This window comes from Ascidiella aspersa, chromosome 2 (genome assembly GCF_963924565.1).
Source record: "Ascidiella aspersa chromosome 2, kaAscAspe10.2, whole genome shotgun sequence".
Classification (NCBI taxonomy): Eukaryota; Metazoa; Chordata; class Ascidiacea; order Phlebobranchia; family Ascidiidae; genus Ascidiella; species Ascidiella aspersa.
Window position 1 is genome coordinate 31,199,483 of NC_139448.1, and position 17,440 is coordinate 31,216,922.

The 17,440-nt window shown below is 37.4% G+C and overlaps 1 protein-coding gene across 8 annotated transcripts; it reads left to right on the forward strand.

The window, feature by feature from the left end:
* Window positions 1–482: 482 nt before the first annotated feature.
* On the forward strand, window positions 483–17,033 carry LOC146164890 (caspase-2-like). 8 transcript variants are annotated; one of them, XM_083382243.1, is made up of 7 exons: window positions 483–1,939; window positions 7,144–7,304; window positions 8,272–8,442; window positions 8,532–8,628; window positions 8,727–8,864; window positions 8,928–9,261; window positions 9,923–9,957. In XM_083382243.1, exons 1-4 carry the CDS (start codon window positions 1,888–1,890, stop codon window positions 8,538–8,540), a joined length of 393 nt encoding a protein of 130 aa, XP_083238369.1. In that variant the 5' UTR covers window positions 483–1,887; the 3' UTR covers window positions 8,541–8,628; window positions 8,727–8,864; window positions 8,928–9,261; window positions 9,923–9,957. The 8 variants fall into 8 exon arrangements, with proteins under 8 accessions (XP_083238369.1, XP_083238368.1, XP_083238370.1 ...); XM_083382242.1 differs by having other exon boundaries at window positions 9,900–9,935; XM_083382244.1 differs by lacking the exon at window positions 9,923–9,957 and having other exon boundaries at window positions 8,928–8,960; window positions 9,151–9,245.
* The last annotated feature ends 407 nt before the right edge of the window (window positions 17,034–17,440 follow it).

A 17,440-nucleotide genomic window follows, 5' to 3' on the forward strand; every position in this document is an offset into this window, starting at 1 on the left:
GTTTTTGCCCTGTTTCTTGGTTTCGGAAAGTCTGTTAGCCCAGTGCTACCCACCCATTTAAAATATTATATTATATAAGCTGGAGCACGTCCGGCGATTTCAGGCATTTTCTATTGTTACAGTGAAAAATAAATATATAACAGGCGCGTAGGTTATGTTTCAAATAATAGCTGTTTAGCCGTTTGTATTAAAAATAATGAACATTTGAAAACAATATTTTTAACCTTATAATCTAATTGTTGTTCAAATGTAAATGTATTTCGTGAAAGCAGATAAATTTGAATGGTCTTTAGAAGTTATGGAACTTGCTCGTTCTTGTTTGTTATCGCGACGCTTGGATTGAATTGTTAAGGGTCCGCCGAATGCCGTGAAGACAACAAATCCCAAAACTAAACTTGCGCCCCTGGGTTATCATCCGTGGCTTTAACCTTTGCTAGAAATAATATATGTATATCCTCTTTACGGGTTGCGCAGGGATACAGGTTTAGTTAAAAGGCTATGTTTAGTATGACAATGGGTTGCCTCAATTGGTTATTTCAAATATCAAGCTATTGCCACAATGAGGCTAAAATACGGTTATTAATAGTTTATTATTAAGGGAATTTTAGTCGAGTGAACATTTAAACTAAAGTTTCATGAATTTTGTCACTTCTTTTGCATTCCAATCATTATTGATTTGACCCTGGGATTCGTTTCTAAGAAGAAAAACCTTACCTTTTTCAGCAGGTGACACCATTATATGAATAAAGCAAATCAACTTCATTGGTATTCGATACTGGGAAAAAGTATTTTTTTAGACTTGGGCCTACAGTACAATTCTGTAAAAAAATGGGTCTTATATCTCAGCTGTGTACGTGCTAGACGTTTTTTCTGACACAATGATGCTTATACTTTAATCATTTTAGTCCATCTTAATTCTATCTGGAAAAACTAAAAAGTTCTAACTCTAATACAATTGAAAAAACTAAAATAATTTTAGTTGTAGGCTACGTTATTCGAGATGATTAGTTCAAGTTTGTTGTTAGGACGCTTTGCTTGAAATGCTGGAAAGGTGCGGTGAATAATGAAAAAGAAACCTAGAAAAGAATGCTTAACTGAAAGTGAGATTAACCTTGGCAGTTTTCTTTGCGAAAAAACTTTTCATGTCTCGTTGTTTTTGCTGGTCTGTTATCCATTCCCTTATGGGCGTTATGCTTCCTAAACTGTCTTTGCGACATTGTTCTTACTTCGGTGGCTGGTGCTACATGCAGAATGATTAGGTCAGTGCTAGTTCGGTATGTAATTTATTGGTTTAGTTTACATTTTACTATTTCTTTGTACAGAAAAACTGAAGATGCCACTCTTATCAATATCATCATAGTAGGCATTGTATCAATTGTAAAACTGTTCTTCGGACAACTTTTTTAATTAAATATAGCGTTAAATATATATATTAGTTATTAAATACGAAGAATCAATCATTGCCCTGATGAAGATTCCCTGCATACAGCTTATCAATATATTTAATAAAAAAAAAAGATTGTCGGAAGAACAGTCTTACAATTAAAACTGGTGATGTGTTTTCTAGCAAAGGTAGAACAAGGGCGAAACTTTAGTTTCGTTGATTCTATGATGATATTGATACATCTTAAATAAGTGCGGTTTGACACATTATTTTAATCTCTTCATGATTGTAATTATCTTCCAGTGCTGTGATGTTTCACTATTATTGCTGTAAGAATAAATACGATAACTTTATTTCAAGTAAATTTCCAATAGTTAAAAAACAAAGTTTAGGTCGCAAGTCAACTTGATATACCCAAGGCTTTATATTTCTATTTTCTTAGTACTTACCTACGATTTAATCTTACTAATTTAATTTGTTTAAAACGAGCTGAACGACACACGATGAGTGGAGTTAACATTACCATCAACTACCAATACACACATCCAGACAGCGGTACGTATAATAATAACGTGAAGGTATTAGCGAATTTTGTTTATATCAATAATACTTCAGAGTTTTGTTGAAAATGTTAAAAAAAAATCAGATTAGAGAAATAATTTTACAAAATATTTCTTTAATTTTGCCAGGAATCTAGCAGTATAGGTGGCTAGATGCACATGCGAGAACTTCCAAACATTACGGTACCTTAAAACTTTTATTCTGTAGTCTTATGGATAGGGTGCGGCCCTGCTTATCCGTGTATTTTTCGTAGAATAAATCAGTGTTTTTGCAGTTGCAACGTTATCCATTCGCTCGCAATAACGTTTCTTATCTGAATTTCCTTTCAGGCATTACTTTTTTCTTAGGTGTTAGCAACTGGTTTCATTTAGGAAATACTTTGCCTATATATAGACAGAGGCGGCGCCATTCTTTATGAATAACAAAACACTAAAAAATCAAATCTGTATTAACAAAACCAGTTTATTTCAATATCTTTAAGCGCCAAATGTAAACTCATGTTAAAAGTAATCACACTTTTTTATAATTTACAGCTTATATGAATTTAGTATCGTGAAGCTTACATGAATTTATTAAGAGGTTTTGTGTAGGTCCGATTACAGGGAAACGGTCGTTATGGCCGTGGATCGCGCTATGAAAACAGAAAATAATTCTGTGTTAAGGCGACAACCAGTTTATTCAGCGATCAAAACGAAAAGAGCAAACGAGCGGTGACAGCGCGCATAAAAAACGAGAGAAGAGAAAATAAGAAAAAGGTTCACTTCGTGTACACGTATACGGGAAATTACAGGGCCGCTACATGACCCCCTCCCAGAAGTGAACCTATCAAAAACGATCAGGGGGGTTAATCACACGACCAGCGCGCGTTTGTACGAATGTTTGCTCCAATTCGTTGGGCAAAGCTGGTGTCGAGATGTTGCGCGAAGGAGGTCTTCCTCGGCGGGGTGCTTGAGGTACCTCGATCGGTTGTGTCTCGTCGATGTATGCTGGCTTCAAGCGATCAATGGAAATCGTTTGATTTCGCCCACCTATATCCACTGTGAACGTCTTGTCACTGCGCCGAATTACTCGAAATGGCCCGTTGTACGGCGGCGTAAGGGGCGGGCGATGCTTGTCAACTCGTACGAAAACGTAATTACTCGTGCCAAGTGATCTAGGAACGTCCGTCTTTGCTCTACCGTGACGCGACATCGGGGTTGGCGCCAGGTGTCGAAAGGAATCTCGCAAAGCTGGTAAACGCTGCTGTGGGCTGTCAGGCCAGGATGAGAAAAAATCACCTGGAACAGAAAAGGTGGAACCATAAACTAGTTCCGCTGAAGATGTTAGTAAATCTTCCTTAGGACTAGTGCGAATTCCTAGCATTACCCACGGTAACTCGTCCATCCAGTTAGAACCTTGTAAACGAGCCATCAGCGACGTTTTGAGATGCCGGTGAAAACGCTCCACGAGGCCATTCGCTTGTGGATGGAAACTTGTTGTCCGATGCACCTTAATGCCCAGTAGATCATTAAACGATGTCCACATGGCTGAGGTGAATTGAACGCCTCTGTCGGACGAAATATCCTGCGGAACTCCAAAACGTGAAATCCAATTAGAAACAAAAGCGCGCGTACACGTGATTGTCGTTGCTTCAGGCATTGGTATTGCCTCTGGCCAACGTGTAAAACGGTCAACCATTGTAAGAAGATACATATTACCTTGTGAGGGCGGAAGTGGTCCGACCGCTACACATCGGATAATTTGACAAGGGTGCGCGAACATGTCTCTGGATCTTCGAACGTTGACAATGAACACATTCTTTTTAGCCCATGAACCAACTTGCTTCAGAAGCCCGTGCCATACGAACTTCGTAGACATTAGCTTCCTCGTTGTTCGTATGGATGGGTGGGAAAGACCATGTATCATGTCAAACACTTTACGCTGCCACGATTTTGGTACTATCGGGCGTGGCGGGCCTTGAGACGTATCGCAGAGAAGTTTTGTACCTGAGCGTCTCACCTCAATGTCTTCAAGCTGAAGGTTGGTTACTGCTGTACGATAAGCTTGCACCTCCGGGTCTAGCTGGGCTTTAGCGAACGCGACGTAATCCATGTCGAGCGGAAAATGAACAACGTTAAGCGCTCCACGAGATAAGGTATCAGCCACACAATTTTTCTTACCGGCTACGTGACGTACATCAGTGGTGAATTCCGAAACGGCGCTTAGGTGTCGTTGGTGACGGGCAGACCATGGTGATGAAACTTTAGTAAACGCAAAAGTCAATGGCTTGTGGTCGGTATAAGCAACAAAAGGACGACCTTCAAGAAAATACCTGAAATGCCGCACAGAAAGATGCAATGCAAGTAATTCTCGGTCAAATGCGCTATATTTGGTTTCCGGTAGCCGAAACCTTTTACTGAAAAAAGCCAGTGGGCGCCACCCGCCGTCTATAAATTGCTGTAAAACGGCGCCAGCGGCATATTCCGATGCAGTCGGGGTCTGAGGTAACGGGTGGTGCAGACGAGTTGCATTGGCTAGAGCCTGTTTTGCATGTCGAAAAGCTAAATCTAGAGATTTGTTCCAAACAAGGTTTTTAGGTTTTCCCGAAAAAGCGGAATATATCGGGGACATAATTTTGGCAGAGTTGGGAATAAACCGATGATAAAAGTTTATCATACCTGCGAACTGCTGGAGGCCCTTGATGGTCGTTGGTCGTGGAAACTTCTGTACAGCCTCAACTTTGTCGGGGAGCGGCCGTGCGCCATCTTTCGTTATTTTGTGCCCCAGAAAATCAATTTCGAAAACGCCGAATTGACATTTGCCCACGTTGAGGACCAAACCATGGCTGGTAAGCTGTATGAAAAGTTTCCTTAAATGCATTAGGTGCTCTTCAACCGAGTTGCTGGCCACCAGGATGTCGTCCAAGTAGACGAACACGAAATCCAAAGGTTGACAGACAGTGTCCATCAGTCGCTGGAAAGCTTTGGGCGGCGTTTTTTAAGACCAGGGCATCCGGATAAACTCGAACAATCCAAAAGGCGTTACGACGGCCGTCTTTGGAATGTCGACCGGTGCCATAGGTACTTGATGATACCCACGCACAAGGTCAATTTTGGAGAAAACGTTGCTTCCCGCTAAACGAGCAGAAAAGTCCTGGATGTGGAGTATTGCGTATCTATCGGGCTGTGTCGCAGCGTTCAATCGTCGATAATCCCCACAAGGTCTCCAATCTCCGGACGTTTTTGGGACCATGTGCAATGGAGATACCCATGGGCTAGATGATCTTCGGATAATACCAAGTTTCAACATTTGGTTGAACTCCTTAGCAATCATCAGTTTCTCAGGGAGCAGTCTCCGAAACTTGGAGTGCACCGGTGGGCCGCTTGTGGGAATGTAATGCTCTACACCGTGTGTAGGAAATGATTCTGAAAAATGGGGAGTGGCAATCCTCGGAAATTTGCCGAGTAGACGCGTATACTTTGGCGCACTGCTCGCGAGGGCATTTAACTGTGGTGCTGATTGCCCAATCTTGCCAATAGAATTACTAGAGAACGTATGGGCGTTGATTAGGCGTCGGCGTTTGATGTCAACCAAAAGCGCGTGTGCCCGCAGGAAATCAGCGCCCAACAGAGGTTTCGAGACATCGGCAAGAATCAACAACCATTGAAACTTGCCCAAACGTAAATCCAAGGCAATCTGGCGCGTTCCACATGTACGTATTTCGCTTCCGTTTGCAGCAATCAGGGTTTTGCCTGGAGGGTTTAATCGGCGTTCGCGTCCAGTGGAAGGAAAAACGCTGACCTCGGCGCCAGTATCGACCAGAAAACTGTAACCTGAAGTACGGTCAAACACGTGGAAAAGGCTACCTGTTGTACCGACCGTCGCAGCAGCTAGCGCCGATCGGCTTCCTCGTTTCCCGCTTCCCAAGAACAGGGAGGTCGACAACACTTAGCTTTATTTCCAAATCGTTCGTGATAAAAACACAAGCCACTATCACTTGACTTTTTGAACGTAATCGGTAAAAGTCTGTGCAGCAAGCCCTGTGCGTACATACGTTGGCATGAGTTGTAGAAAAAGTTCTTCGAATAAGAAACCTGCTTCTTCCTCGCCCAACAAAATCAGCATTTCGTCCATTAGTGCTGATGGCATTTTGTCGCCTAAAGGGGGCATCTGAAGGAGACGCTGCGCTCTCTGCGACTTTGTTTGAGTGAACATTTGGAGTAAACGCTCCTTCAGACTTGTGTATTTATTGTCGTCCGGCGGATTGTCGAAAATGTCTAATAATCGGCCAGCAGTATCTTGGTCCAAAGCGGAGACCACGTGATAGTACTTCGTGATGTCCGTTGTAATCTTTCGTAAGGCGAACGGCGCCTCGGTTTGCTGGAACCATACTTTCGGCTGAGCAGTCCAGAATGTCGGCAACTTAAGAGCGACTGCGTGTTGCGATTCTATGCTCATGCTTCAGTTAGCAAAGCAACTTGCGGGGTCACCAATAAGGCGACAACCAGTTTATTCAGCGATCAAAACGAAAAGAGCAAACGAGCGGTGACAGCGCGCATGAAAAACGAGAGAAGAGAAAATAAGAAAAAGGTTCACTTCGTGTACACGTATACGGGAAATTACAGGGCCGCTACAGTGTAATAATAATTTTGCACTGTTTTTCGTATCTTCAGACCAAATAACACATTCTCTTACGCATTGCTAAGTATTTTGAAACTCGAAAACTCGGTAAACACCACGTAGGCCTACACTACTGACCGCAGGTGTCGTTATAAGGCATCAAAAAGATTTGGAGTTTATAAGACAGATAATTTCCCACCCTTAGGGAGAGTGTAAATAAAAAAATATATATGAAAAACACTTTGTTACTTCACTGGCCTTATTGTTTAGCTTCCAGTGTTGAATCTTGGTTGGGCCCAATGCGTTACGCCCCTTCTAAATTTGTTTTGCAAATTTAAACCCAACAAACGCCCTTTCTTGTCGCGCAAACGCTTTATGTCGATTTCCATGACTGTATTTAGATAAGATTTCAGTTGAACATTTGCGAAGGAATTGAACGACAACCAAATACACAAAGTTACCTGTTTTACTACGTCGAGTTATTGCGTAACTTTGTAACGACATCTCTTTTATAGGTTTCTGAAAGAAAATTATTCCAATTTCACCCTCAATAAAAGTCACTGTATTTCTGCTGCAAAACAAACATTTTTGTTTAAAAGGTTTAAAATGTCCAAAGCAACGTGTTATTAACGTTTCTTCCCCTATCGATGTTGTCGAGGACGATCCTGATGATCTGATGCATGACGATACTTCATCCCCAAAAAATTCCATTAAAAAAAGCACAACCGAGTTTTACAACAATCATGTGCATGACAAAAAGGTTGGTAGACCACCTAAATCTTGTTTGTTCCACTGTGTTTTTGCTGTAAACTCTTACTTATTGTTTTTGTTTCGATGTTGAGGCACATGCCGAATTTTCTTAGATTTGAAAGGATTTTTGCCGGATTTTTGCCAGCCTAAAAGCGCCGTGTAACATTTTAATATTTTCGACGTATCTAGGTATATGCCTTTTTGCGTTTTGCGCGAACTTTTACGTTAGCTCGTCTCAGCCAGTCAGCTGTAGAGTCAACAGTAATCCTCTTTTACTGTGCCTATAATGCGCCAAGTCTCAAAACCTAAATGTTTTGCCAATTGAAACCAGATAGATACATTTTGTTCACGCTTCACGCGAATGCAGTCCGTTCAACAATAACGACAAGTTATGACGTTACTTGTGGCGTCATATCTAAATTTGTTGTGCCCCTAAAAGAAAACCCGTGGATCCGTCCCTGGGAAGAATTTAAATATATTAAGTTTTTTGCTGTCTGTTAACTTTAGGCAAACAACTTTACAACTTAAAATTTTGTTAATGTTTGAATGTGGTAAACTGTCTATTTGAGGTAGTTTTGTACACTGTAAAAGCCATGTATGAAAATTTAAAGGACCTATTAGGTGAAAAGCTTTTGTTGATAAACGACCCGATTTTTAATCTAGCGGCATGTTTTTGCGAGGATTTCCATCAAAATGTTTAACAATTTAAAACCTTAAAACGCAAACTTTTTTTGCCCGAACACCTCGCCTCTTTGAATGTGTTAGACTCGATTCATGAGGTCCACCGAAAACAGAAAGTTTTATAAGTTAGATTGCTTTATAACGTCACACAATTTTATGGCGTCATTAAATAACATTGTGAATCCGACCCTGATGCTGCTGCTATGACCGCTATATAAAAAATTATTAGTTTTTAAACGGAATGTGGTTAAAGCGGATGTGTCCAAATATAAATAATTTTTCATTTTTCTTTTTAGGTTTACACAGCAAGCAAAGAAAAAATAGGTCGCGTTCTTATCATCGAAAACAACTTCGACAACACAAAGGTCGCTCTTTCGGGCTACAAAATTGATAGGAAAAATCTTGAAATACTGTGGAAAGAAATGGGTTGCGAAATTGAGCCAAGTTCTGCTAACCTAACAGCAATGGTAAGCCTATATTTAAAATATTGCATTGTATTTAAAACCACAATCATTATTATTAGGTATTAAGTCTAATCACATGTGCTTCGTGATAGGATATGTGAAAAGCTGTTCACGATTTTTCTGAGGATGTGAAACACGAATCATCAAGCTATTGTGTTTTGATCGTTCTTAGTCACGGTAGAATATCAGGTAAGGCAGTGAGCCGACAAAAGTTCTTAGTTGATATTTTAAATATAAGAAGCAGCGATGGAGAACCATGGTGGAACATTTATTTTTTATAATTATAGATGAGGGACAAGAAAAAGTCTGCGGTGTTGATGGAACCGAAATTTTCTTGAATCGGATCATTCGACAGTTTGACGGCGACAACAATCCACATCTTTTGGGAAAACCAAAGCTAATAATTTTCCAATGCTGCAGAGGAGGTTAGTATAAAAGTTGTTATGCTGAGGTCATTTGATGTTTATTTGGAAAATGGTGCATTTCAGACGAAAGGCTTGAGGCAGTTGGACCTTATAGTGGTAAGCAACTCTATACGATAGACAACTTAAATCAATCATCAGTAAAGTAGTAGTTGGCCGTTATAAGATCCCCAAATTCCTGCATGAACCGTTATGAAATATTTGCTGATTATATGTTTAGAATTATTTTACGAAATAAATAAAAATCACGTGTGCTTTTTGTTGTTGTTCATATTGAATCGACAATCAGAATCAGCATCGACACTCGCAAAAACTGGCGATGAAGATGTTGCTGTTTGGCGGGACGAAACAAAAGTGCCAGCAAAGTGCGACACCATGGTCCTATATTCGTGTCATTCAGGTAAACTCTCTATTAGTCGGACTTGGTTGTGTTTCCAATTGGAAATGCATTGCATAACTGAAACAATTGATAATGAAAACGAAACGAAGACAGATACCGACAGCCGATTTTTTTACATTGTTAAACCGTATAGAGCCACATTTCATACGGCACTTGGGCAGAAATGAATACCACTTCATTACTTTATTACATACACAAAGGCTGTATCTAGGTCGATTTTATAGTTACGTAAAAACCTGATGTCATAAAACAGGTAAACTTAAGAAACCTTCTGTCCAGCTCGAACTGTTTCGAAAATGTTTAACTGATTATATTCGCCCTAAACATTTGAGAAGATGGCAGCAAAGCGCAAAAATGTCTTTGTTTGGTTTAATTCGGCAAAACTTTAAATTTAAAACAAGATGTGACGCATTGGACAAATAAAAAATCTTAACACATTGCCTAATATATGGTCATATATCAAAATGATTTAAGCCAGGGGTGGGCTCGCCACGCCCAGCCCTTCTACCAATCATTTGCCTATTTTTATATGGGTATACAACATTAAAATAAATCATATGATCTGACTTGAGCATTAAACTAACAACTCTAACAAATATTTTTCTGTTGCAATGTGATTCTGAATATTACTGTTAAAGGTAATGCCTCCTTTGTTGATAAGAAATGTGGTTCATGGCTAATTGAGGCACTTGTCGAGGTTTTTTCCGAAAACGCTTACAACACTCACGTTGGAGACATGATGATTGAGGTAATTTGTTTAATAATTCCGAGGATTAACGTTATACTCAATGGAGTTATCCAACTCAAATCAAACACGCTGGCTTGCCAACTATTATACTACACTGTTTAGCAAAATTGGGTATTCAATACCCAAAACCATTGGGTACTTTTTTGTCAAACAGGGTACGCTCGTGGGGATTCCCAATAAATATTTTTGGGTAATTAATACCCAAAATACCTTGGGTACCACTGATATCTACCTATTCTAAATTATTGGGTATCACATTATTTTACCTAATTATATATTGGGTAACATAAGCCTGTACCTAATTTAATTTCCTGGGTACGCTCGTGGGGATTCCTAATAAATATTTTTGGGTATCGAATTGTTCCACCCAAATGGTATTCTTAGGTAATATTAGGTTGTAACCACTTTACTTTTCTGGATACGCTCGTGGGGATTCCCAATAAATATTTTGGGTATCACATTATTTTACCCAAATGCTATATTGGGTAATTTTAGTTCGTGCCATATATAATATTCATGATACATTTGTCGAGAAATTCAACATTGTTGGGTAGAAAAAGAATTCACCCAAATAATTTTGCGTTCACCACAATTTCTAAGAAGCAAATAATAAAGTGTGTTAGAAAGAACACTGTTGTAACAAATGGAACTTGACAAATAAAAATACAAAAGAAAAAACAACATAAGGAAAAATACTTTGAAATTACAATGAAAATAGCATTATTTTGCAAACAATAATTATAATCAACGTATCACTAACATTTAAGAACGTTTCACCAAAAAGACTATAAAAAATGAAGGGCTAAACATACATGTGGGGACATCACTCATATTAAACACACAATGGTATATACAGAAGTGGGGTTAGATTTTTACAACAGTAGTTATTTTCTGCACTGACAAACTCTGCTATGAATGGTTATTTGGGAGTCCTGCACAGCCCTCGTAACATGATATGTGGTTGTCTTTTTCTACAAAAACAAAATATGTCCTTCACTTAATGCAAACTAAGTTTTGTGATCCTTCTCAAAAGCCATTAGACAAATAATTCTCCTAATCTAAACATATATGAATTACAAAATAAGTAATGTTAACAGTATCAATTTTAGGCAACATTAGTCTTTATTGTTTGGAGTTATTTTATTGTATATTATCACTTATCAGGAGCTATAAACATATTTCTTACCAGGAGAATAGTTGTTTATTTTTCAATGGCGTTTGGTTAATTTGCTTCACCTGACCAGATAAGGTCAATTGTTAAGCATAGTGGACACTGCTGATAATAATCCTTGCTTGTCTGTAAAAAAACACATAAAGTTAAAAAGAAATTATAGTGCAGTAGTCCATACAAAAAAACACATTTGAATGTGCCTATACTTTGAAAAACATTGAATGTGCCTATACTTTGAAATAATATCACTTACTACATGCATATTTGTGTTTTTATACTTTAAATTAGGAATGTCTAATACAAGAAAATTTAGGCAAAATGTACCGGGATCTGATCCAATACCAAATTACGTCATTACTATATTAAAATGAGCAAAACAAATTTATAAGTGCATTTACAGGAAAGACTTTTTCGTGATTTTTAATGTAAAATTTTCTCAGAAATTTAACTTCAAATTAGAAAACACTACAGTGGATCGAAAAACATGGCAAAGTGCATAAATTAATATGCTGAGAAGTTCCAATACTAATAGAAATTGGTTTATCAGTAACCTATAGTTCCAATAAGTGCAATAGTTAATGTCACAAAACTATTTTAGGTAAACAAAATTGCCTTATGTAAAGCATTTTACTATATATATATATAAAGCACACTTCTACAAATAAAGGTAATATCTAAAAACAACATTGACAATTATTACCATATAAAATAGCAAAATATTGAAAATATTAATTTTGTACCTCTAATGGCTTTTTGTAACTCTTATCCACTGAGGCAACTTCACAACTTCATTTTTTGCAGTTTGGGATTGCTGAAAGATGAAAATAAAAACTCAAATCAATGATTTAACAAAAGAGAAATAGTCTTTATATTTGAATAAGGCGGGTCAAATAGTATTATATTAATTATTTATTAACATTGCTTAACCTACCCAAACTCACACGCCTAAAAAAAAATTCGTTGTGGTATAGGATTCTGGTGCTGGTCTAGAAATTAGAATCCTACCATTTTTTTTGGGTAACAAAACAACAAATAATGACGACCAGCGCCAAAAGAGGCGCTCTTTCACTTATGTACGTGAAAAGTTATGCAAAAAAAAATAATAATAATACCACAACGCATATTGTTTGGGTTAGGGTGCGGGTTAGCGTTTGGGTGAGGGTGGGTCAAGTAATATTATGTTTATTATTAATAATAACTTGACCCACCCTCAACCAAACGCTAACCCGCACCCTAACCCAAACAATATGTGTTGTGGTATGCGGCATTTGAAGAAAATTTGTTTTTTAATAATTTTTATGTACAATAGTGAAAGAGCGCCCCAAAAGATTAAGGTGGGCACATAAATTACTCGATAAAGTATTTGGTGTGAACTTGACTGGGTCCAACAATAAGATCACCAAAAATCTTAACAGGTAGAGTAGTACTATATCGGTGGGGTATATTTTCTTGTTTCTTTTTCAACAAAAGTGTTGACATAAATTAAATAAAAAACAGACATGTTTTAACTTACCACAAAAGGCTTGACCTAGACATATCCACCTTCCTTTTCTTTTTTATCCTAATCTTTTTAAAGTTGAGAACATGATAACTGCAACTGGCTGATGTTTATCACACTTCTCACATACACATAACTTATGTGGTTTGCAAACTAACTTTTAGACGCGCGCTTGGCGAGACAAAGGCGACGTTTCGCGCCAAGTTTCAAAATTTAAATTCGACGCACCAATTTGCCGTTATTTAAATATTTGTACACCTAATAAGCGTTATAATAAACTGAAGTATTTAATGCATGTTAGGCTCTAAGCTCTAAGCTACTGAATTAACTCATAACGGTATGCCTAATAGATTAATAAGTGAAATATGGACGTAATGGTCCGCCGATTTTTCATCTTAAAACAGTCGCATTAATCACTGTCATAACTAGTTATATTTCCAACATGGCCACTGTCGAACAAGTTTTATATGTTGATGATTACGAACAACAATAAAATATATGATCCATTAATTTGTTTTTTTATACCCGGTGCTAAACATATTTATTTTTAACTTTTGGATTTTACCCAAGTTTGTTTTGGGTTAAATCTAAGAATACCCAAAGTTCCCAAACCCAATTATGTGAACATTCCTTACCCAACATTCTACCGATATTATTTGGGTACATGTTGACTATACCCAATTTATTTATTTTGGGTACAAATCTCGGCTCTGAATTTGGGTATAAAATCCTACTACCCAAAAAAATATTTTTCTTTAATTGGGTAGTATGTTTTTTTACCCAAGAAAAAATTAAAATTATATTGAGTATTTCTACTTGGGTTGTTTTTTATGGCACCCAATTATTTTGCCATTTTTCGGGGTAAACTCATGCACTACCCAATCTGAATGTAGTAACCATTATTTTTTCCTCGCCCTTTATGTATAGTATCCCCATTTGGTTCATTTGAGGAATTTGTTTGTCCAAAATTTAGGTTAGAATCCTTGAAACAGTCTGCATGTGTGTATTTAATTTTTAGGAAGTCATGAGTACCCAATTTGTTAATTAGGTATTTGTTAACTTTACCCAATTCACCGATTTTTGAGTATTTAAGTTGACTTGATTTTGTAAATAAACCAAAATGTACGTTTTAAAATTTGCTTTGGAGTCTTGTTTTGCTAAGCTGAAACCACTGTTTTTAGGAAGTTAAGAGTACCCAATTTGTTAATTAGGTATTTGTTAACCTTACCCAATTCACCGATTTTGGGTAGATGCGTTTTGGGTATAAAAGCTCATACCTAATTCTTTTAGGGTGTTATGATTACCCAATTCGAGAAATTGGAATTGGGTTCTTGTGATTAGTACCCAATTTTCCTGTTTTGGGTAGAAATGTTTCATGAATATTTGGGTATAAAATCTTACTACCCAAAAAAACATTTTCTTCCAATTGGGTAGCATGTTTTTTTACCCAACAAAAAAAGGAAATTTCTTTCGGAATACACGCTACCCAATTCTACTTGGGTAGGTTTTAATGGTACCCAATTTTTTGGCCCTGCTTCGGGGTAAACTGTTGCACTACCCAAAACTTTTTCAATGAAGTACCCAATATTTTTAACAGTGTATTTCGTGGAACAAACCCACAATGTTTAATGAAGGGAAAGCGGCGTTTAAGTCACATAATATAATAGTTTGTGTTTACAACATGAAAAGATGTTGTACATCACAATAATCTCATACCTATACGTATAGCCATGGCTCGTCGAAGTTGTAGGCCTACCAAACTTTTATTTGAGATTTTTGTAAAATTTTAATCTATGCACAGGTCAAAAGTAAACTTAAGAACAAATTGGCATCAACCATAAATTCAAAACCAAGACTTCATGGATCGATGCAAATGGCTTATGTTGAAGATTCTTTCACCAAAAAGTTGTTTCTGTTTCCAGGTATAGCAAGAATCCAATTTATATGCTTGCTTATGTACTTAGACATTCTGTATAATTTACTATAGCAAAGATACAACTCCCCACAGTTGGATACCGTACATTTGTTGATCATGCAACCTTCAAATTTTCTACTAACAGTATATAGTTAGCATTTGCACGTAAATCCAAAATCATATCAATTTTCTCCGTTCAAACAAGGGCCGGTGAAACGACTTGTTCACTTATGCATCTAAAACCGGGTACAAACTTTTAAAATGTATTATTTTGGATTTGGTGTGGAATTCAGCACACCTAACAGACGCCCCAATACAGGCACATATTCTAAAACTTTTGAAGTAAAGTGTCTGCTTTTGAAGATTATAAGGGTTTCAAAGTAATATAAATATGTAGCAAAGCTGCACGTGGAAAACAGTTATTTCAAACAATATTTTTCACACGAATATTTGGACTCCAGCCATAGGACCGAGATAAGAACAACACCAACGTCAGAATAAAACACAATTCGGAATAAGGCCAAAAAGGACTAATACCTAATGGTGTTAGTACCGTCTAAATCGGAATAAGTCATAAATACGTCGGAATAAGACCTAAATGGTCAGAATCAGGCCTAAACAACACTTAACTAACCCCAAACCCCCCAAACCCCACCCCTAAGTACATCACTAACTCCCCTAAAAATTTCAACACTAACCCATTTTCTAACCCCACCCATTACTTACCAATAACCCCAAACAGGACCGAAAATCCGTTGCCAAAACAGCGACGCCCCGACGGCGTCGGTCAGACTATGGCGTCAACCTTGGCACCAAAACGTCCGATGCCAGACCGATGGCCCCCGATCGTCCCATACCCTCTACCCACGGGTTCTGGCGTTGTTATGGCCATTTAGGTCTTCTTCCGATGAATTTAGGCCTTATTTCGATGAATTTAGGACTTATTCCAATGAATTTAGGCCTTATTCCGATGAACTTAGTCTTTATTCCAATGAATTTAGGATTAATTCCGACGAATTTAGGCTTTATTCTGATGAATTTAGACCTTATTCCGACAGATGTAGGTCTTATTCAGACGAAATATGGTTTTATAGATTATTCTGCTTTAGATATTTTTGCTTTTTAGGTCTTATTGTGTGTTCCCGAATATTTTTCACAAATCACGATTCTTCTTTTTATTGTCAAATGTGCTTACTTCAGGATGGCACTTATCGTCTAGCCAAGTATCCTTAAAAACTATTGTTTATTGCTAAAATCAAGTTTATATTTAGGTTGCACTGAGCTAAACCTTCCGTCAACTAGTGGAATATCGGGTGCGAAGTGATGTATTATAAATTTCATACAATCCAGTGACAGTTTGTATTGGAACTCATGTAAATGTATACATCTACATTTACCCACCAGAAAGCGATAAAGTTAAACTTATATAATATGTATAACTAGTTATGTATAACAACATATATAATAATAAAATAAGTCGTATTTTTTCTGTTCAATAATGGCAATTGTTATTATATGTACAAAGTATATGCTTTATATGCGCTTCGCATGTTTTCGTGTGGTTTCTCTATATAAGCTATAGTTGTATTAGTGTAACATGTTTATCGTCTCATGGGCTGTCAATTCACTTTAGGCGTGTTACGAAGTAGCGCTTAAGAAGCTAAAGTTTAAAGCTAATATAAGGTAAAACAATGTTTTTGGCAATAGGTTAATTTCAACCGGTCAAGGAAAATTTTTTTCGTCAAACACACAATTAACTTTAGTAAGTCATGTGTGGCTCCCTTTAACGTATGATGTAATGTAAAATATGGAACTTTAATTGTAGTATGGACGAAACCATTAATATTTATTTTGCATTGCTTAGTTTGCACAACATACATAATACTCAAGCATTCGGAAAATCTTCTGTGACCTTACACAAATGCTAAATTGATGTATCAAATTGTCTTCGCAGTGAGCTTTAACTAAATCATTGTTTTGCTAAAAATGGGAATATATGTTCTTCGTTAGGGTGAAACGAAACCTTTTAGTCAAGGACAGCCGTCCATTTTTTGTTCTACTTCGCTCCCAATCATAAATAACTGTCCAAGAATTGCCGGTCCACTGCTGACGTGCAGACGATTGCTGTTGTTCGGGGTCACGCATTTTATTAATGAATTGTGCATATAACTTGCTTTTGGTAAAAAATATTGCCAAATGGTAAAAAATATTTGCCAAAATGATAATATTCGTTGAAGAAATAAGAAAGGGAAAACTAGAATAAATTAGGGAAACCGTTTTGTTGGCTAAAGCCTGAACACCCTGAACGTTATCGCCCGTGACCTAATAAAAAATGAGAATCAAGATTTGTTGTAAAGATTATTAATTTTAGTATAGCATAAAATGTACGTTTGACAGGGGTGTGATACTTGATGTCACAACCGTACATAACCCCGGTGCAGCAGGTCAAGAACAAGGGGGATAGGAATTGTTAAATTTTAGTGTTAAATATTTACACTAGAAATTAAACAAAACTATCTAATTCAATGAGAATTTACAAGTTGGTAAAATCTTTATGCAGCATTTTCTTTATTGTGTGAGTGTTTCGTCGAAGCCACTAGGAGCCCCATTATAAACACTTTTGCCATCAAGGAACATGTGTGTTGATACGTTATGAATCATTTTGGTGGGGGGGGGGGGGGCATTAAAATGTTAGGCATGACGTCACTGATATTTAAAATACCAGCTGTCCTCAAAGCAAACGCGTGCGCAAATACGCAGATAAAATCCTTTCGTACCTCGCGAAGCAAGAAAATGTTCGTATTTCGTATAATTGACAAAACTTTCAACTTGAAGGATCCACCAGGT

Coding starts and splice junctions, on each gene's coding strand:
- LOC146164890 (XM_083382240.1), top strand. CDS start 9,054: ATGAAATATTTGCTGATTATATGTTTAGAATTATTTTACGAAATAAAT. Junction 9,262..9,899: donor CCTATATTCGTGTCATTCAG/GTAAACTCTCTA, acceptor TTACTGTTAAAG/GTAATGCCTCCTTTGTTGAT. Junction 14,601..15,864: donor AAAGTTGTTTCTGTTTCCAG/GTATAGCAAGAA, acceptor GTTTATATTTAG/GTTGCACTGAGCTAAACCTT.